The sequence below is a fragment of the Pterocles gutturalis genome, unplaced genomic scaffold, assembly GCF_000699245.1.
Source record: "Pterocles gutturalis isolate BGI_N339 unplaced genomic scaffold, ASM69924v1 scaffold5959, whole genome shotgun sequence".
Taxonomy (NCBI): Eukaryota; Metazoa; Chordata; class Aves; order Pterocliformes; family Pteroclidae; genus Pterocles; species Pterocles gutturalis.
The window spans coordinates 3,225-23,338 of NW_010127998.1; the positions used below are offsets into that span (position 1 = coordinate 3,225).

The window sequence follows — 20,114 nt, forward strand, 5'->3', positions numbered from 1 at the left end:
CTGTAGCATGGGAATAAAAATATGAGAATGTGTGTGTTACATTTATGACTGTGGTAATAAAAGATTTAAACTGTGTGTATAATTTCTGAGTGATTTCAGACCCCTGCCATCACCAGTCCCCTGTGATGTAGCAAATCTGCAAGGAGCGTGGTGCTCCAATAAAAAAGCTGTGTAATGCAGTGAAATACCATTTGATTGTTTCTCTAGCCTGACTCAGTTTCCAATTCTCTCAATGTAGATCTGGAGTCTATCTTGGCCTGAGCTCCTGGGATCCTGTCACCATGGAGACCGAAAGTGAGCAGAACTCCAGCTCCACCAGTGGGAGCTCTAGTTCTGGAGGAAGCACCCGTCCTCAGATATCGCAGATGTCTCTCTATGAGCGACAGGCAGTACAGGTGAGACACAGTCATGTTCTGGGATGGGATGTGCATCAGTGGAATGTAGTGGTGAGCCCTTTTGTGTTCCTCTGAGTTGTTGTGTGTTGAGGTGGGAACATGCTTGAAGAACTGTCATATGTTCAGATATAGAAATTCTTGTGCTAGGCCTGATCTTTCATTCCTGCAGCCTGATACTGTGCTTCCTGTTTTATAGGTTATTCCTCCAGTGTTCAGCCTCTTGGATTTAATCTGTACTGTGATGCAATAAATTGATTTCAGACAGCTGTTCTAGAGCAAGTCATTCAGTTAAACATCCCAGTTCCTCTATGTAGTGTGTATCCTCCATATACATGCTACACTGGAACACTTGTCTGTCTGCTTGAGCATGCACATCCCCAAATTCCTGGAGTTTATTAAAGTTTTGCAAGTGTGTTTCCTGCTATCCTGGAATATACCTGTGATTCAGTCTGTTACCAAATTTATAGCTGTGCTATGTATTTTGATGTGTTAATCTAGTGACTTTGCATTTTTCGTGGGGTCTAGGGATGGTCTCATGGCTGTTATTTGTTTCTTCATTGCTCTCTCTAATCACGTTTCAAGGGCACGCTTTTTTTGACAATTGGGTTTTCTTCTTTCTCAAGGCCCTGCAGGCACTCCAGAGACAGCCCAATGCAGCCCAGTACTTTCATCAGTTTATGCTCCAGCAGCAGCTCAACAGTGCGCAGCTTCACAGCCTGGCTGCTGTCCAGCAGGTGAGTTGCCAAGGGGTAGAAGGAGAGGAATTGGATCATTATCTGGGTGAGATCCAGAGATTCCCTCTTTGTACAGTGACTTGTACACCAAGGTACTCCTCATCCATCCAACGAGTCCCTAAACACATTGTTTAAAGCTAATACAAACAGCTAGTAAACTGGAAGCTTGGTGCAAAGATTCATTTGGTTTTCAGGTACAGAGCAGGGGAAGATAAAATTTGGCATCTCCATAAGGAAAGTTGCACTTTAGAGGCCTATGACTAGCCGCTGCACTCTTTAAGTAAAAGATGTGTGGCTACATCAGCAGTGGATGCAGTAACATTTTAAAACTGTCTTAAAGTGAGCCATGGATTGTTATTTGTCTGAGAATAAACATGGTCTTGTGTGTGTGAAATTTCAGGCAGTATCCTCTGAATTTTACATCTTGAAACTTAGTAGTCCATGTTTTCTTCACCAGTTACTAGCAAGAGGGATCTGGAGTAGATCTTGTCCAGCCAGGAGGGTTTTTCTTTAGTTGAGATACGTTTATACAAATAGAGATATTTTACGATGCATAATTATTGTTGAGTGTTTTTTTTTCAGTTTAGAAACTTTGCTCACCTACCAGACTTTATCATCAGTTGAAGATGAATTATGTGTGATGTGAATACAGTTCTGTCTGTGTAACAATATTTCCATAAGTAGCTGTGTTCCTTGGCTGTTAGTCCATGATTTAGTTGTTCTCAAAATCCCTACCTGCAGTTTTATAGTATAGAGGGAATAGAATCTTCTCATCAGTTTCACACAAATCTCAGTTATAAAACTAACTAAACTCATACAGTGGGGCAACAGTAGAGTATGTACCCATGGGTGGAACGACTGGAGGTCATGCACTGTAAGGGTCTGTTGTCCACTGCCTTGCATATTGTGTAGTACTGAACTGGTTGGAGAAGAGGAGGTACCTTGCTGAGTTGCTGCATCTGATTTGTAGGGCATGGCAGGGATTTGTAGTGGTTAGATTGTGTTCCTGTTCTCAAGAAAGGGAGAAGATGATGATGGGACTAGGTGTTCTGACAAAGCCAAATATTTGGGCCAAATTGAAAAGTTTGTTCCAGGTACTCATTTCTCTGTCACTCTCTCTTGCAGGCTACAATTGCAGCCAGTAGACAGGCCAGCTCCCCCAACACCAGCACCCCACAACAGACCACCACCACCCAGGCCTCTGTAAGTAACTGCTCCCTCATGCACATATCAAAGCCTCCTTCCCACCCCCAGCCTTGTTCTTTCTCCTCTTTGTCTTTTAGGAAGGTAGTCAGCCAGGGAAATACAGCTTCTAAGAATCCTGGGAATCCACAAGATGCAGATAACTTTGAGGATTTGGGGTGCTGTCATTATTGGTGGGGGCTGAGGAGACCAAAGAAGGTTTCTGAGCAGGAGAGGCCTCTTAGCTGGAAAGGTAGACACTGGATCTCTCTTTGCTGAGACACTGGGGATATGTTGCCATGTATTAGAAAGGGATCAGGACTCCTAAAAAGGAGTAGTCATGAGCAGCTTGAAAGGGAATGCCCTTTTTTTCTTGCACAGAGTAGTAGTTTGTTGAATGAGAGGAAGTCTGTTATAGTGAGTATTGAGGAACTGGTGTTTGTTCAGAGAGCAGATGAGTTGGTAGGGTAGAGATTACTCTTTTCCGTTACTTCAGAGGCTGGAGAAAATGATGTATTTCTTTTGGATCTTTTATTGCAGTTCCATACTAATAGTGGTGATACTCGGGCTCAGCATACAAATGAGGTTAGCATCCAGGGGTTTGGCTAGTTTAGATTGTGTAGTCCCTTAAGACAAGAACTTTTTTCTTCTTGGTCCCCTGAGGGATACGGGAGAAAACTGTAAAATGTCTGTTCTGTCTGTACCCCACTAAGCGAATTTATACTTATTTCTTTGCCTCCACCTCTTCCTATATGATTTGGCGCTTTTCTCTGTTTTAAGATAAACCTAGCCACCACATCAGCTGCTCAGCTGATCAGTCGGTCACAGAGTGTGAGTTCTCCCAGTGCCACAACCCTGACGCAGTCTGTGCTCCTTGGGAATACCACCTCACCGCCTCTCAACCAGTCACAGGCCCAGATGTATCTCCGGGTAAGAGATGTGTACGCAAAATGTGTCCTGACAATGAACCCCATGTCCTAGCCACTTCAGTATTTCATTGCTTGGGTTTAGCAACACCTTTGGACTAATTCTAGCTTTAAGGATGATGCACTATATTTTAACTTCAGAAGGGGAAGCTCTTGTCCCTGAAACCACAAGTTTGACTCTGGGCTCAGGTTTTGAGGGTAGATTAGCTTTGTATTGTGTGGCTCAGGTGAGATCATTAACAACCATGTTTGTCTGCTCTGCATAGGTGTTAAAGATTCCATGGCACTTCTCACTAGAGTGTAAATGTGAAATATATGTCTTAGACTTGAATAAAGCTCACAGAAATAAAGCTATTCTTCTGGATCAATGCTGAAACAGTTATATGGTAAATTACTCTTTTCTACCATGCTGAGCTTAGGGACATAAGTCAGAATTCAGGTAAGTCTAGAAACATAAATCAACGTGAACATCAATATCTCAACCTTTTGATCAGTTTGAAGTACTGCTAAATAGAAAACATTAGGCTTGACTATAGTCAGTCTGGGGTTTAATTACCTACTTGAAAAATATTTTCTGCATCTCAGTTGACTTTAGATACAGATTCTAATCCCCTTCTTTTCAAGCAACCCTAAATTTTGGATGTATGTCTTCTATTGCTGTTTCTCAAGCAGTCCTGGATGTACATCTGAAAATTAAATAATACCCCGGTCTTGTAGCCAGCCGTGGTCAGTCTGTGAGAGTTGGCCCAGGCCCAAGTTTGATAGGAAAGTGCTTGTTTCCATGTGAAAACTGTTTCCAGTTTCCTGCTCCTGAGGGTTATGTTCAGTGATATATTACAGGGAGGGTTGGGGGTTTTGCAATGTGTGACATTGCAGCCCAGTATTGCTTTGTAATCTGTTTGCTTGTGGTTCGCTGTCTTTCTTTCTCTCCTCTGTTCCTTTCGTTCCACATCACCTGACCTTCCCTCAACAGCCACAGCTGGGGAACCTGTTGCAGGTAAACCGGACCTTGGGCCGCAATGTGCCTCTTGCCTCCCAACTCATCCTGATGCCCAACGGGGCTGTGGCCGCTGTCCAGCAGGAGGTACCACCCACTCAGTCTCCTGGGGTCCATGCAGACACAGACCAGGTCAGTGACACCCCCTCCCAGAGTCCTCCCCTTCCCTTGCACTCCGCTCTTTGTCTCCAGCCATCCCTGTATAGCAGATTAGCTCAATTTTGTCCCCATCCTGTGTCACTGTGCAGGCAGGAGATTCTGTTCTCTCTTGTTTTCATGTTTGCTTTTTGCCTCAAGAGATGGGATAAATTTCTGCTTAAAATTTCTGGGGTGAGCCACAGGCTGGATCAATCCTGTCTTCACAGTTTCTTGATTGTCCTTATGTGAAAAGAATTGTTGAGTTCTATGTCCAGTTTGCAGTCACTCTGCAGTGAAGAGTCTTTGCCGGCAGTAGTATTCCTTCACCCAGTTGTTTTGTTGTTGTAAAGATGCCAAAGACCAAACAAGCCACAAGGTCTTGGCTCCTGCATTCATGTGTAAGTAATTCTCCAGGTCAAGGAGCTGCCATGGCTTCCCATTTTCCTTCTCCTGTCCCAGTCATACTTGGGATTTCCAGTTACTTCATATTTTTCTTGTCTGAAGCACTTTCTTTGAAGGAAAGTCAGCCGTGAACAAACTTGAACACTGCATTTGGAGAGGGAGTAAATACAGAGGATGATGGCAGCACCAAAATACAGAGGAACTGGTGAAATCAGAAGTGCTGCAGGCCATGAGTAGATCTGTGGGCCTCCTGAGTGGAAAGCCCTGCACAGAGGGAAGAGGCAGGTGGCACAAAAATTGAGAAGGAATTACTGCTCTTTAAAGGGGTATCTCAGCGCTTTTAGAGCCATGCTAAACTCGATCCTACCAACGCAAGGGCAAGGCAGGCAGGTCTGAAGGCTGCCCCACGCCTCAGAGAATGGCGGTGTCCTCACGTGCTGTTCAGAAAGTGCCACGAGATCTTTAACTTCCATCAGAGATGGGGCAGGAGGGAGTTCAGAATACTGTGTTTCCTGGGGAGGGCTGCACCTGAGCTTTGCTTCCCCACACGAGATCTGAAGTATCGACTTAGCCGGCTCCCAGAAGAGCTTGCTACTTATGCATTCTCTGCCAAACTTCCAGCCAGTAACGTACATAGAGCAAATGGACTCTGTTTTGTATGTGTGTTTCTAGGTGCAGAACTTGGCTGTGAGGAGCCAGCAGACCTCGGCCACTACCACCCAGCTCCAAGGCTCTGCTCAGAAGGCAGCTCTGCCAGGAAGCTCCCACGCTTCAGGCTTACCTCAGGCCACCAGCGCAGGCCAGACCTTGGCAGTGGCTCAGGCCTCCTCAGGCAGCACAGGCCAGTCCCTCAACTTGAGCCAGGCGGCAGCAGGCAGCAACGGCATCTCCGGAGGTGTGGTGGCGAGCGGTGGGAGCCAGACCTCAACAGGATTGAGCCAGACCTCCTCAGCAGGCGCAACTAGCAGTTGCCAAAGGAAGGGCACGGGGGTGGTTCAGCCATTACCAGTAGCAGCTGCCCAGGCCGTAACTGTCAGCCAAGGAAGTCAGACAGAGACAGAGAATGCAGTCACAAAGAAGGGCGAAACGGATAGCAGTGGACAGCAAACAGTGGGCATGAACCTGACCAGGACCGCTACACCAGCACCCAGCCAGACGTTGATCAGCTCGGGTAAGTGCAGACTTGTTCCTTCTCTTGGAGCCCACTGGGCTTTCGCAAGAGTGCTGTTTGAAGGCCCAGTGGTGAGAGGTTTCCCAACATGCCTCCCAGCCTTTGTGTTCCAGGAGGCCGGTCTCTAGGGGTTATGCTTGTCTATTAGCAAGAGATGTTGATTTAGTCCCCTATGTCATCTGCAGTAAGCTGTCAGTCATTTTGGAGCTTAATGACTTAAACCAGTGCAGTGGCTGCCTGCATTTTTGTTGTTGTTGTTCCCAGCTGTACTGTTGCTAACTTCTATGCTCTCCTCTTTTCCTACTCTGTGTATAGCCACATATACACAGATCCAGCCACACTCGCTGATCCAGCAGCAGCAGCAGATCCACCTGCAGAAGCAGGTGGTGATCCAGCAGCAGATTGCCATTCATCACCAACAGCAATTCCAGCACCGCCAGTCCCAGCTCCTCCACACAGCTACTCATCTCCAGCTGGCTCAACAGCAGCAAGCACCACCTCTGACCCAACAGCAGCAGCAAGCTCAACCTCCACAGCAGCAGCAACCTCCACCTCAAAATCAGCAGCAGGCTCAGACCCTTGTGGTGCAACCTATGTTGCAGTCCCAGCCACAGCCTGTGCAGCTCCAGCAGGACAGTCCTTGCCAGCCAGCCACCAAGTCACCTGTTCCAATTCAGTCAAAATCTCTGGTCACCCCTATCAAACCACCTCAGCTTGGGCCTGCCAAAATGTCAGCAGCACAGCAGCCTCCACCACACATCCCAGTGCAGGTGGTGGGTACTCGGCAGCAGGGCTCAGGCCAAGCCCAAGCATTGGGTTTGGCTCAGATTGCTGCAGCAGTGCCGACATCCCGGGGAATGCCAGCTGTGGTCCAGCCTGTTTCCCAAGCCCATGCTGCTTCCCCATCATCATCTTCAGCTCCAGCATCCTCACAGGAAGCTCCTCCTCTCACCACAGGGGTGAATTTGGCACAAGTTCAAGGCACAGCCCACATGGTGAAGAGCCCAGCCTCCTCTCCAGTTGTGGCTCAGATTCCAACAGCATTCTACATGCAATCTGTCCAGTTGCCAGTAAGTGAAACCATTGAGAAGGAGAATAGCATTTGGATTCTCTTTGTTCATTCCTAGGACACCAGTCGCAGTCCAGGCCCAGGTCAGTGGGATGAGATGGGTAAAGGGTTTTGGTAAAGGGATGCGGAGACTTTTTCCCCTCAAAAACACTTAATTGCATTCAAATCCTTGGGGTTACTGACTACGACCATTTCTCTTCCATATTATCATTCAAAGGCTTGCATGAAGTAAATAGGTGAGACTCAAACCCTGCCTGAAATGGGGTAGGTGTCCACATCACATACTATAAATACCACATTTAACAATATGGTGGGTTGAGCTGCTGGGTGACCACCAAGCTGCTCTATCACTTCTCTCTTCACAACAGGACAGGAGGAGAAAAATACAATGAAAAGCTCATGGATAAGGACAGGGAGATCACTTATCAATTACCACCACAGGCAAAACAAACTCAATTTAGGGAAATTATTGGCAATTAATCAGAGTAGGATAATGAGAAACAAGAACAAATCTAAAAAAACACCTCCCTCCCTTCTTCACAGGCTCAACTTCATTCCTGACTGTTCTGCCTTCTCCCCCTGAGTTCTGCAGGATGACAGGGAATGGGGGTTGTGGTCAGTTAGTAACATGTTGTCTTGGCTGCTCCTTTTTCTTCACACTTTTCCATTGCTGCAGTATGGGATCCCTCCCATGGGATAAAATTCTCATAAATGTCTCTGATGCGGGTCCTTCCCGAGGGCTGCAGTTCTTCACAAACTGCTCCAGCATGGGCCTTCTCCGTGGAGTGCAGTCCTTTAGGAACAGACTGTTCCAGTGTGGGTTCCTCTAGGGGTCACAGGTCTTGCCAGAAAACTTGCTCCAGTGTGGGCTCTTCTCCACAGGGCCACAGGTTCTGCCAGGAGCCTGCTCCAGCATAGTCTGGCTCTCCATGGGGTCCTAGCTTCCTTCAGGGTACATCCATCTGCTCTGGCATGTGGCCCTCTGTGGGCTGCAGTGGGACAACCTATGTCACCATGTTCTCTGCCATGGGCTGCAGGGGAGTGTCTGCTTGGGTGTCTGGAGCACCTCCTCCCACTCCTTTGCTGACCTTGGTGTCTGCACAGATATTCCTCACTGCTCTCTTCCAGGTGCTGTTGCACAGTATTTTTTACGCTTTCTTAAATATGTTATCACAGAGGTGCTGCCACTGTCGCTGATGGGCTCAGCTTTGGCCACCAGTGGGTCTCTCTTTGAGCCAGCTGGCACTGGCTCTACCGGACATGGGGGCAGCTTCTGGGGTCTTCTTACAGAAGTCACTCCTGCAGTCCCCCTGCTACTTAAAACCTTGCCATATAAACCAAATACAAACAATAACTAGCCTCTCTGTTGTCTCTCTCAGGAGAGAGATGAGAGCTGAGTGGGCCATGAAGACTGAGCTCCCCCTCTCCTCACTCGCTGTGGATACCTGCAGGTCAGAGACCCCTTGGTGTGTGGTACCAGCCACTGACACTAGGCCTCAGAGGACCCCCTAGCAACAGGCTGTGCAGAGGAAAACAAAGGTGGCTCACATTTCACAGGCCTCCTCTAAGCTGCTGTGAATTGTCCAGCTAGGGCCTGCCTAACTCCCTGGGGGCAACAACAACACTTTGCCAGCTCAGATATCCTTAGCCAGTTGCTGAGACTGTTTCTAAACTCTGGCTGCTTCTTCAGGGTGGTGTCACAGGATTTGTCTGATTTTTAGAGTTGGGGGTACAATTCTACTTGCATCCAATATGTTTTCTTTATTGTTTTGGCTCTACTTCATTGAAACAGATCTGACCTAGCTAAAAAGCCTATTTGGAAACTGCTGGGTGACTGCCATTCCATTTCTTTCTTCCTGGAATAATCATTTGAGGTTTACACTGTGTCTTGGTATTATAGCAATGTATCAGCATGAACCGGGACACTGGATCCTACTCACAGTGGTGTGGTAGTGAGTCTTCTGAAGTTGGACTCCCTGCTAGGCAAATGTTCCTAAGTAGAGAGATGTACTGTGAGAGAGCTAGAGGCACCTCCAGGAGAAGGAACCAGGCTGGAGATGAAGTACAATGGAGCAGGATCCATCTTCCTTTTGCTTTTGATCTGCCTTGTTCTTTGCTTTGCGCTCCTCTGCTTATGTGTTCCTCTCTGTTCACGCAGGGCAAGTCTCAGACCTTAGCTGTAAAGCGCAAGGCAGAGTCAGAGGAGGAGAAGGAGGAATCCCCCAGTGTCACTGCACTCCTGCCTGCCAGGTCCTCTCCTGTGACAGACAGTCCCAAAAACATGGAGGAGAAGAGTGGCCTTGGAGGTGAGGTACAAAGGAGAGCTCTGCTTGTGTGTGCTAATGGTCTGCTCTTGCATTGCATTTGAAGTAGATGGAGCAAAGATAACCGATTCTTGTGCTGTTAACTTTCCAGATAAATCTGATCCTGCTGCCATTGCAACCTCAAATACCAACTCAAGTGAAGGAGCATCAGTCACCCTCACCTCTGCTCCTACCCCTAACCTGGCAATGGTGTCACGTCAGATGGGAGACTCCAAACCCCCACAAGCCATTGTCAAGCCCCAAATCCTCACGCACATCATTGAGGGCTTTGTAATCCAGGAAGGAGCAGAGCCATTTCCAGTAAGGATTCTCTGCTGTGTGGGAAGGAGGTGTAGTGCTCTCTTGGGAGGGTGGTGGGCTTCCATCTTTGGACAGGAGTTTCTTTCCTCATATTCCAACTCAGCATTTTTAGCCTGAGGCACCAGTAGTGATGAGGAAGGGAAAGGAGGGGGGTGTCATGCATGAAGTGGTGGTGTTAAAGAGAATGGGTTGTAAGGAGTAAAACAAGTGTGATGGTCCCCAAAGCAATAATTTATGCAAGAACTGTAAGAAGGTTCTTCTCTCTGATTTTTAGTGAGGGAAAGATGCACTGCATTTTGAACAAGCAGCAAGTGATGTTAAAGCAAGTAAGGGGACAAGTTCAATTCCAGTTACATGGAATTGAAGGATATTTAAGGCAGATGGTACTTGGTGATCTTTGAATGAACCACCAAGCCTGTGAGTCAGGAGGGAGTAACTACTTTGTTCAGCATCTCTCCTTCCCAAGTAGACAGAAGGATTCTTCAGAAATAAGGTATGAGCAGCATGTATTTTGCAGAGGGCGGTGGATGCAGAGAATCCCTTACTGTTGGGCCCAGCTCTTTCTCTTCCTGTCCAGGTGGGTTGTTCTCAGCTGCTGAAAGAATCTGAGAAACCACTGCAGGGAGAGGCTCCTTCTGGACAGAGTGAAAACCTATCCAGCAATTCTCCAGGAGGGGACAGTGCTTCTACGGGTGAGTTTCAGCACCAGGAGGCCTAGCTAGTGTAACTGGAAGTTTCTGCTCTCTGATCCTGTATTACTGGTTTTATACATTATGGACCTGTATTCCTCCTTGTATTCTTCCTTAGAGACTCAAGCTATGGACCTAGGATGCCCCTTTCTTGATTTTTGGAAGACAGTACTTTTTGTTGTTGTTAATATGATCTCGCACACCCTGTGTCAGTAGTAAGCAGAAAAATTTGAATTGTACCTGTCTCTGATGACTCTTAAGGCTGTGAAGGATGTATGGACTCAGCAGAGAGATTTTCTTCCACAGCCTTGTAGGATGTGAGGGTTATGCTATTTTTTGCTTGTTCAACAAAATGGTACTAACAAGGAGAAATAAACTCTTCTGTTCAATATCCTGGGCTCCTAATTAGTGGAGCTTCTGCCTGTCTTCCCCCAGCTAACTGCTTAGCAGACTCAATAAAGAGTAGTGCTTGGAATCTGTCTGCTCAGAGGAAGAGTAGTGGAATGGGGAATCATTGTGCGTGATCTCCTTCAGTTCAAATCATCAATCGGTGTGTATCTCTGTATTTCACTAGAGCTTGATAAGAAGGCAAACTTGCTCAAGTGTGAATACTGTGGGAAGTATGCCCCAGCAACCCAGTTCCGTGGCTCCAAGAGGTTTTGTTCCATGACCTGTGCTAAAAGGTAATAGCAAGACACAATTTTCCTTTTGTCTGACTATACGGTATCTGGAACTGGCATGTGTGCGCTTCTCCAGGTAGTGTACGAGACTTCAGTACATCTGATCCACCTTCCATGGATGCACTGGTCACAGAGATCCTTTAGGACTCTAAATGATTTGTGAATGCTTCTAGGTCTGGAGAGGTAGATGTGGTGTCGAGCGTAAACAGGATTTCTGACTTGCTCAGAAAATGAAGTGGGAAGGGGGAAGTTCTGGGGCTCCAAATAGCCTCTCTTCAGTCAAATGTACATTCGACTGACTAAATGAAGTACATTTGACTAAGTGAATGCATACCAGTATCTGTCTGCTGTATTGGTACTAGACAAAGAGACAAGAGAGCACTGAGGGGAAAAAAATGGGGAGAAGTTAGGTGTTAGAGAAATCATTGCTGCCTCCTGTTGATAGCAGAGTGCTTGTTATGGGTCTTTTTTCCCTTAGGGGAATGACTTAATTGACCCTTCAGATGTTAGATCAAGACTCTGCTGTCCAAATATTGCTTGTGTCAGAAGTCTGGACTGGTTCCTTCCAAGGGGAAGTCTTAGAAGGAGGAGGAACAGAATTTGATGGTAAAGAGGAGTTTTATCTCCATCTAGAGGAAGGAGAGCAGTAGGTTTAGATAGTTGCTGTTTCCTAACTGCTGCTCTGCTTTTACTTATTTGAGGTACAACGTCAGCTGCAGCCATCAGTTTCGCCTGCAGAGAAAGAAGATGAAGGAATTCCAGGAAGCTAACTATGCTCGTGTGCGTCGACGGGGACCACGGCGCAGCAGCTCTGAAATTGCTCGAACAAAGATCCAGGGCAAGCGTCACAGGGTAAGGACATAGTCCTGTCTGCCTCTGTCGAGGCAGATCTCAGTGTAGAAGTTGTCACTGCTGGATGTATCACTTCCTCACAGTAGATGTAGTTGTGCCAAGTGTAGGACATGCCAAGTGCACACTGACACAGTTGTTACACAAGGCACAGTGAGTTGTTCTAATCGCTCATTGACTGCAGAAAGTGGATTCATATTTGTACTTGCTCTGTTCACTCCCAAGTGTGTCTCAGAGCTCTCAGTGGGTGAGATCAGCTGACAGCGTTGGTAGAAAACAATCAATTTTTCCTGTTTGATTAGCATTCTTACAGACAAATGATTTGAATCACATTATAGAAGAATCAAATGAGTTTCAGAGCTGATGTGAGGAAGAGGAATGGACTGGGAGAGGACTGGGAGAAGGAAGAGGAAGGGAGGCAAGAATGAAGTCTCCCCTTTCTGGCATCAAGTGTCAGCTGCCTCTGGACTAACAGCCTGAGGCAGTTGTCCCAGACTGTTGGGACAACTTCAGCTGTTCCCAATGTCTTGTTTTGCACCTAGTAACTGTGAATTTCTTACAGAATACCTTTTGTTTTCTTTCTTTCCTATGGGCTTGTAGGGCCAGGAAGACTCAAGTAGAGGCTCTGATAACTCTAGCTATGATGAAGCTTTGTCCCCTACATCTCCAGGACCCCTGTCAGTAAGGTCCAGTCATGGAGAACGGGACCTGGCAAACTCTAGTATGGCCCCACCTACCCCAGATCTACATGGCATCAACCCAGTCTTCCTGTCCAGCAAACCCAGTCGTTGGAGTGTAGAGGAAGTGTACGAGTTCATTGCATCACTGCAAGGTGAAGTCAAAACCCTCTCCTGCAGTCCTGGGATACAGTAACACGGGGAAATTTGTTGTCTCTTTTTCTGGAAAGCAAGTGGTGTCGGTGCCTAGTGCTATTATTGTACTTTTGTACATGTTTCTGAATTGGGGTAGGTCATACAGAGGGATGACTTGTACTCCTCAAACAGCCTGTGTCCTCAGGCAGACTGTTGAGTACAGTGGGGAAGGGGTTTGGTTAGATTCCTAGCTTGCTTTCTGAACCTGCCAGAGGCCCAAAGAGTGGGAATGAGGGGAGTGCCCAGCGCACATATGTTTCTCAGTGCTGGGTTTTTTTTTTTTGCTTTCACAGGGTGTCAGGAGATTGCTGAGGAGTTTCGGTCACAGGAAATTGATGGCCAGGCCCTGTTGCTTCTGAAGGAGGAACACCTCATGAGTGCCATGAACATCAAGCTGGGACCAGCTCTCAAGATCTGTGCCAAGATCAATGTCCTCAAGGAGACCTAACAGCTCTGAAGCCAGAGGTCTCACTTTGCTCTGACCCCAGGGCAGCTGCCAGCTTTGGAGCATTCTGCTGGGGCAGGGAAGAATGGGACAGTCCCCTGTGGTCTTGCATTCAAGAAGAATGAGAAGGAATTTAACTGATTGAAACTGCCATGCACAAGCCCATGTCTTGGTCTCTTAATGGTGCTACAAGGGGGAGGAAAACTCCCACCTGGGGCCTTGAAACATCTTTCCTTCTTCCTGATTTTGAATATGACTCTCCTGTATATCACATAAAGACAGGAAGACAACCTGTTTCTGTCTTACCAGACTTCTGAAAGGGAACTGCCTGTGTCCCTTTTTGCAGGTCTGCTAGATCTCAGTTTTGAATCTCGCTGTGTCAGAACTTGAGGCACAGGAAGAGCTGGCCCCACATGGACATTGGGAGCAGCTGTGCTTGGGGCATTTAGGAAGGGGAACTAATAAATTCCAAGTGACAGAGGTGGACATACAAGAATTTGGGCAAAAGGGGCTGCTGCTGTTCCACTCTTAAATACCAAGGCTGTTCATGAACTGGGTTTAATAGCCATTCCAGCATGCATACCAAACTTGAAGGCCTGTGGCAATAGGAGCTGCCTTAGCTTTACTGTCTCCTGTAGAGATGCAGAGTGAAGACAAAGTGTTGCAGCAGCTATTCATTCCAGATGCTCTTCTATGAACCAGTCAGAGGGGGATTTATCCTGAGTACTTATGACAAGGTGGTAGGAAAATTGAAGGGGAGGGGGATCGTCTTACATTAGGGAACGCTGCAACACTAGGTTTGTCTCCCCATTGTGCTAGGGCATAATTTAGAGATCCAAAGCAGTCTCCAGAAGCACCAAGGCTCTTCATAAAATGGACTGGGGTTTTGGGGTTTTTTTGTGTTCTCTGATCAGTCTGTATTATTTTTGTGTCTGTCTTCATTATCCTCAGGAGAGCTTATGGGACAAAGTTTAAGCTGGCAGCATTGTATTGCCTGCCTGAGGGTCTTAGGTTTTTTTTTTTTTTTTTGGTTGGTGTTGTAAAACAAATATTTCTTCTCCTCAGTTCAAAACCAAAAATACACCCTCCAACAACTGAATACTAACCCTTTAATGCTACTTCTCCTTTCTAAGGGGTAGAATTATGTTATAGGCTGAGTCCCTCCCTTTCAGCCCCTCCACGTTTGTTTGGGTTTTTTTTAAGGACCAAATGTGGTATTCTGAAGTTTTGTAACCAGATTGCCAAAGGTGAAAACTTAGGCAGAGTTCTTCTCTTCCAGAAGCACCTCTGCTTCAAACAAGCAAAAAAAACCTGAAGAAATTACACAGAGCATGAAGAGGTAAGTGCCCCCTAGAGCCAAATACCTGAAAGCAAGATGATTTTATAAACCATGTGTTTCAGCTTTTCTGTTTTCAGAAGTTTCACATGAATATTTGAGTGAAACAGAAGACTGTTCTGTGTGGAAAGCACCTATTGATTGCAGGAAAGCTGTAGTGGCAAGGAAGGAGGCCTAATAGCATAGGTAGGAAAACATTAGAGATCATTGGAAGGGGTTCTTTCTTGACCCACATTAGACAGACAGAAGAGGGGAAGATGCTTAGAAGATGGATAAAATGTGTCAACAGACTTAACTGTACTGTTGAATCTCACTTTAATGACATCCTTGTTCCTGTGAGAGAAGACTTGTGAGACTTGTTGAATCAAAATAGGCCCAAGGGAAGCTGCCCACGCTTGCACCCTGATAACATTATTTGGTGTGATGTAATTTTGGGCAGGGGAGGGGGAGGTTAGAATCTCTAACTGCAATCAGTAGAGGAAGGCTGCCTTTAAACCATTTTATCCTTAGCAGGCTGGGTGTGATAAAACTCCAGTTTAGTTTTACCCTTGGCAGGGTAGGCAGGCAGCTAGCTTGCCTATGTTACTAGCTACTTCTGAGGACCAGATTTTATTTCAGTCAAAGGGGAAGGTTTCATTTCTTCATTTCATGTTCAGTGTTATTAATAAAAAAATGCTTGTTCAGGCTTTGCAGGTCTGTCTGCTTTTTAACACCCCCTTTTTAACACCAATCTGAACATTAACCTAGTGTTTGGAAGTACAACCTTTATCAAAAAGTTACTTTTGATTTTTATTGCTGCAGAGAAATATAGAGCATAGGAAACTTTTCCCATCTGTAACTACCTGAGCTTTTAAAATTTCAGTTATTAAGATGTATATACTTTCTAAAGCCCTAAGGGAACTGGAGTGATACAAGGTAGCAGTGAAAAACAGGTACTAACAAGAAGAGATCCATTCCTGGCAAAAGTAGCTCCGGCACAAGGCACCACACACTAAGGACTGTTCACACATGGATTAGTAAGATGCTCTGGCACCAAAGCTCCTGTTACATCAGCACAACACTTCACCAGGTTTTTTGGTCATTTTATTTTTGAAAGTTATGTTTTGTACAAAAAAAATTACCTTAAACTTCACCATGAAAAACAGTAACAGACTTAGTGACTTCCTATTTTTCCCATATTATGAGAAAGATTGAGACTGTAACAAAAGTCAAATAAAAAAACTGCCCACTCTAAACCCAGAAGAAAGCAGGGACACCCCTTTTCCCTCAATGTTACTGTTCAGAGTGCTTTGGCAGTAATAAAAAATCTGGAACCTTCTCTGTACTCTCCCATTAGCAGCAGTGGCTTGCTTATTCACAGTCTCTGCCCTCAACACTGAGGACAGTTCTCTGCCAGTCTACAACAGGGCAGAATGGAATTGCTTAGAATCTAGCCCCTCACATAAAAAACAACTAGGAAGCAAGGTGCCACGTTTCTGAAGGTACCAGTTAAGTCTTACAACTCGGCTATACCTGCTTTTCATCAAGATTCCAGGAGGAGGTCTCAGCCAGTAGCAGTATGCAAGTACCATCTGCACAGGGCAAGTATCTTAAGCCTGGCCTGCAGCATGCTTAAGGGGACAGTGATTTATGAAAGCTGGTCTTGTAGGTGTTAGAGTCCCTTATGCAGTTTTGAATGTGTTAGCATTCTTGTCCTTAGCTTCTATGGTTCCTTTTTTTAAATAAAAATAAATTCTGGTAGCTTCACAGGAAAACCCTCTCCCAAACGAGGAACTTCTGGACAGCATGAAATCGCAATGGTGACAGTGACTGTGCAGTGTGGGCAGTCACCTTGGAAAACTTGTAACAGAACTGGAGGGGCAGCTACCTTTCTCTTTTTGCCTTGATGTCAGTTTCAGCAAATGTTCCCTTTACTTAGCAGCATGTAACTTCCTTTTGCTTCTCAATGATTGAGAAGACTGAGACAGTATTTTGACTGAAGTGGAAAGTCACAAGACTGTATTTTAACTCAGTTTTTTAGCATTGCCCCTCTCTGGTCTGAGAGGATGGCATGCATCCCTTTATATGTGTTGAAGGAAACTGATGTTTACTCCTCAACATATTGCCATTAGGAAAAGAAAAGGCTGCAGAGGTGCTAATGCCTCTTCCACCTCCATGGAGTCTGGCGTAGAGCACTGTGCAGGTTATGCTGGCAGAGACAGTGTTTAACAGTGCAGAAACTACAAAAGCTGAAAATGCATTCAAAGAAAAATAGTTCCAGTGTCTTACAGATCCTGTAAACCCTATGAAAAAAAAAAAAAACCAAAAAAAACAACCACAAAAGATCCCTCCTACAGTCTCAGCTGTTTTAACCCACTGCATCCTTTTCCTTCCCCTTTCTGCACTCAGCCATAGTCCTTTTTTCTTCTCAGAGATTCATCTACCATTCCAGTGCTGAATGCTCATATTGCTTTCTTGCTGTCTTGTACTCAGCTCTCAGCACTTCCACCCCCCCCACAGCTCTGCTGCATTTTTAAAGACCTGAAACAGCATTATATTCATAAGACATACCATCAGGGACCAGTGCTGTTCGCTCCCAGAGGCATTCATAGGACTTGACACACCAGAGAGCAGCAAAAGCAAATAGTGTAAAGAAAATCAGAAGTGAGAGAAGGAGAACGGGCTGGGAGGCACCTGGCTAAACAAGCACTGGGGAGATGGGGGAGAAAAATAATTCAGCGTTGAAAGCCTATCACATTGGTAGCAAGTGGTCATCCCGTTCTTCTGACTCCTCACCCAGCTGGTCATCACCCACACCACGGTATGCAGCTGGTGCATTTCGAGGCTTAGATCGGCAGACAAAATCACAGCCATCCTACAAGCACAGGATATCACACTGCAATCAGACTGTATGCAATCCAAAGCAGCTTCTGTGATTTCTCCTTTGCTAAGGAATTATTTCTATCCCCATGCTATCTGGGACAGATCCCCAAAACTCGTCTTGACAAGAGAAGCACACATACAAATATCCTACTTGGTCTTGAAAGCTCTGAGGTAGAATGTGGTACTGATTAATAGTATGCAGCAACATCAGGCTGAGATGAGCATGGAGGATAAGTGGCACTGCCTACAGTGACCAAGGAAGGGTTTCAGAGACTTGGACATGAACATGTCAGAGTCCACAGCTTAACATTCCTACCTGGAAGGTGTTAAGCACTAATGAGCATGCGTTCTAGTTCGTTCTGTAGCAATCACAGGATATCAGCAGGGAATCAGACTCAGCAAGGATTCAAAAATAGGGTACTCAAAAAAAAAAAACCCACCAAAAAACCTCTCACAGATATCCTCTTCTGCCTCAAGGTATGCTACTCTAGTGGTAGGTCTATGCAAGAGACATAGTCCACAAAGACAAGGCAGATGCCATTTTCTGCTGTCCTAACATATGGGCTAGCCTGGGAATTTAGAGGGATTTTCACTCACCGCCACCAAATTGCCTAGATCTTGCCAGAAGGCCAAGTGAGGAAACTGCTCCATGCCCTTTGCTCCCACTACAAGGCGCTGGTAGAGGAACCCACCAATGATGTAGACTGCAATCAGTGAAGCAAACCTGGAGGGCAGAATTAAAAATCAGAGCTGAGGAAATCCTATAGACAATCTCTTCCAAGCCAGCTACCTGACTGAGATTGGCATTGGAGCCAAGTAGCTGAGCACCACTCAAGAACAGAGCTATAAACAGAGACCAGACCAGAAAAGGTCCCCAAAATATTGATCTGCTAGTATAAATCTTTCATCAGCATTACACGAAGCCTCTAAGCACAAACACAGAAAATTAGTCAGGACTGCTAGTCCGAATTCCCAACTCTGGCAAACAGCTGTTGTACAATCTTAGGAAGTCATGTCTTTCATGTTTCAGTGCACTTGTCTGTAAACTATGAAGGAAGATGTCTACAGGGAACAGCATCATGCCTTAAGCAAGAGCTTTTGTCCAAAAAGCTCAGAAGCATAGTAACATCTAATGGTGGCTGTGGATAGGCATACTACAATTGTCTAGTATAGCAATTTGCTATGTTTCTAAATGGCACTGGAGATTATGACACAAACATGAACAGCTCTTCCAATGACTCACGTGATCAGCAGAATGGAGCCAACACTGAGGTGGGAATCCTCAGCTGGACAAGCCACAGTGCTGTCCATCTCAAAGAGGTAGAAACAGTCCTGCTCCTTTTCCCGCTCTTCTGAAATTATGCTGAATGAACTCTGTGATTTGGGAAGAGTTAAGACATGTGAAAATACGTGCAGACACGCTGAACTTTACCAGAAGACAGTTTTATCACTATTGGTGCAGCTGGGCAACAGACACCGGAAGGCAGAAGAAAACCTCGCTGCCTCCTCAAAGCCCTTCTGCTTTTAAACAACTGTTTGTCTGGCATCCTCCTGCTCCTCTCTCCCTCTTGCGTCACTCACCGCTGTAACTCCCTGCTTGCAAGAAATCATTATCACAGCTCTTCTCTTCTCCCCACTGCAGTGCCTGCCATATGAATCACCTCCTTTATAAATCAGCATGATCCAGTCACCTGCCAGGAGAGAAAGAATATAGGTTGCAAATCCAGATCAGGAGGTGAAAGGTAGATACTAAGTAAGAAAAGTATTGAGTGCGGTCTTACTTCCGTTGAAGACCTGGGTTTCATTGATTCTTCCTATCACTGTGGTCCTTCCATTCTGTCTATCTGTCTGCACCAGGCCACCAAAATCGTGCAAGGTGCTATTGACCTCCCTGCACACCCTGAAATGGTAGATGTAGTTTTCTGTTTTGCCTTTCTCCACAGTCACATTAAACCTGCAGCAGGGAGAGGACAGAACAGACAGCCCATATGATTACAAAGAACACAGCTCAGAGCAGCGGACACTTGAGACCTGGAAGCCAGTCATGGCCCATACTAAAGGGGGAAGCCCATTCTGCAGTCTGGCCCCAGATCTTCCCCTACCTTGGGCTAAGGGTAGCGTGTTTTACAGTACCTCATCTGGCTCAGGGGCTCTAGTTTCTTCAGCAGGGCTCTTTCCATTTGTGACTCACTGCTCTCATCACCAATCACATCGCAGCTCCTCTCTTTCGACTGTTCAGCCCCCACACCCACAGCAAGGGCCATAAAGACTACCAGCACAGCAAAGGTATGGCAAGGTGATGACATCCTGGACACAGAGAGAACACAGAGGATTAACTCTTTCAGCCCCCTGTAAACAAACTTCAGGGTCATGGAGTCAATAATTAGCTACTTCCTCAGTTCTGACTGCAAAAAGAAGAAGTCAAAACCTAGAAAAATATCAGTTCCCAGGAGACACTAAATCTGAATCTCTTGCACAGTCAAAGACTATTCACTGGGCCAATTTGCATTTCTTTTCCAAATTTTGCCTTAGGACCACAAAAGGTTTGCTGCTGAGCACATTAATTAGCATTGATTCAGCCAGAGCAGGGCCCAACTGGCTAGATGCTGGAGTAAGTTTCAGGCATAAGCCATTGTTTTGTTATTGCGTTGAACTGAGAAGCCACCCAGCAGAAAATTAACCAGGCCTCTGATCAATCCTCTTTGCAACACTCTTGTGAAGAGCCTGTAGGGCAAAGCCACTG

At 45.9% G+C, this 20,114-nt stretch overlaps 2 protein-coding genes across 2 annotated transcripts; one reads left to right on the plus strand and one right to left on the minus strand.

Annotated features, from left to right (window-relative positions):
• The first annotated feature begins 249 nt into the window (after positions 1-249).
• Positions 250-14,047, plus strand: PHC1 (polyhomeotic homolog 1 (Drosophila)). Its single transcript, XM_010079458.1, has 14 exons — positions 250-395; positions 1,019-1,129; positions 2,255-2,332; positions 3,092-3,241; positions 4,211-4,366; positions 5,447-5,945; positions 6,261-7,015; positions 9,173-9,320; positions 9,430-9,638; positions 10,216-10,330; positions 10,902-11,010; positions 11,709-11,859; positions 12,457-12,688; positions 13,022-14,047. Exons 1-14 carry the CDS (start codon positions 282-284, stop codon positions 13,174-13,176), a joined length of 2,982 nt encoding a protein of 993 aa, XP_010077760.1. The 5' UTR covers positions 250-281; the 3' UTR covers positions 13,177-14,047.
• A 2,953-nt stretch (positions 14,048-17,000) lies between these two features.
• On the minus strand, positions 17,001-19,677 carry M6PR (mannose-6-phosphate receptor (cation dependent)). The gene is made up of 6 exons (XM_010079459.1): positions 19,505-19,677; positions 19,153-19,325; positions 18,953-19,062; positions 18,615-18,745; positions 17,969-18,095; positions 17,001-17,363 (listed from the first exon to the last, which is right to left on the minus strand). Exons 1-6 carry the CDS (start codon positions 19,675-19,677, stop codon positions 17,241-17,243), a joined length of 837 nt encoding a protein of 278 aa, XP_010077761.1. The 3' UTR covers positions 17,001-17,240.
• Positions 19,678-20,114: the final 437 nt, after the last annotated feature.

Excerpts from the sequence above, each read along its gene's own strand:
- PHC1 (XM_010079458.1), top strand. The coding sequence starts at position 282 with ATGGAGACCGAAAGTGAGCAGAACTCCAGCTCCACCAGTGGGAGCTCT. Across the intron at positions 7,016-9,172 it reads TGCAATCTGTCCAGTTGCCA|GGCAAGTCTCAGACCTTAGC; the intron begins GTAAGTGAAACC and ends CTGTTCACGCAG. Across the intron at positions 12,689-13,021 it reads GTTCATTGCATCACTGCAAG|GGTGTCAGGAGATTGCTGAG; the intron begins GTGAAGTCAAAA and ends TTGCTTTCACAG.
- M6PR (XM_010079459.1), bottom strand. The coding sequence starts at position 19,677 with ATGTCATCACCTTGCCATACCTTTGCTGTGCTGGTAGTCTTTATGGCC. Across the intron at positions 19,326-19,504 it reads GAGCCCCTGAGCCAGATGAG|GTTTAATGTGACTGTGGAGA; the intron begins GTACTGTAAAAC and ends TCCCTGCTGCAG. Across the intron at positions 18,746-18,952 it reads GCAAGCAGGGAGTTACAGCG|AGTTCATTCAGCATAATTTC; the intron begins GTGAGTGACGCA and ends CCCAAATCACAG.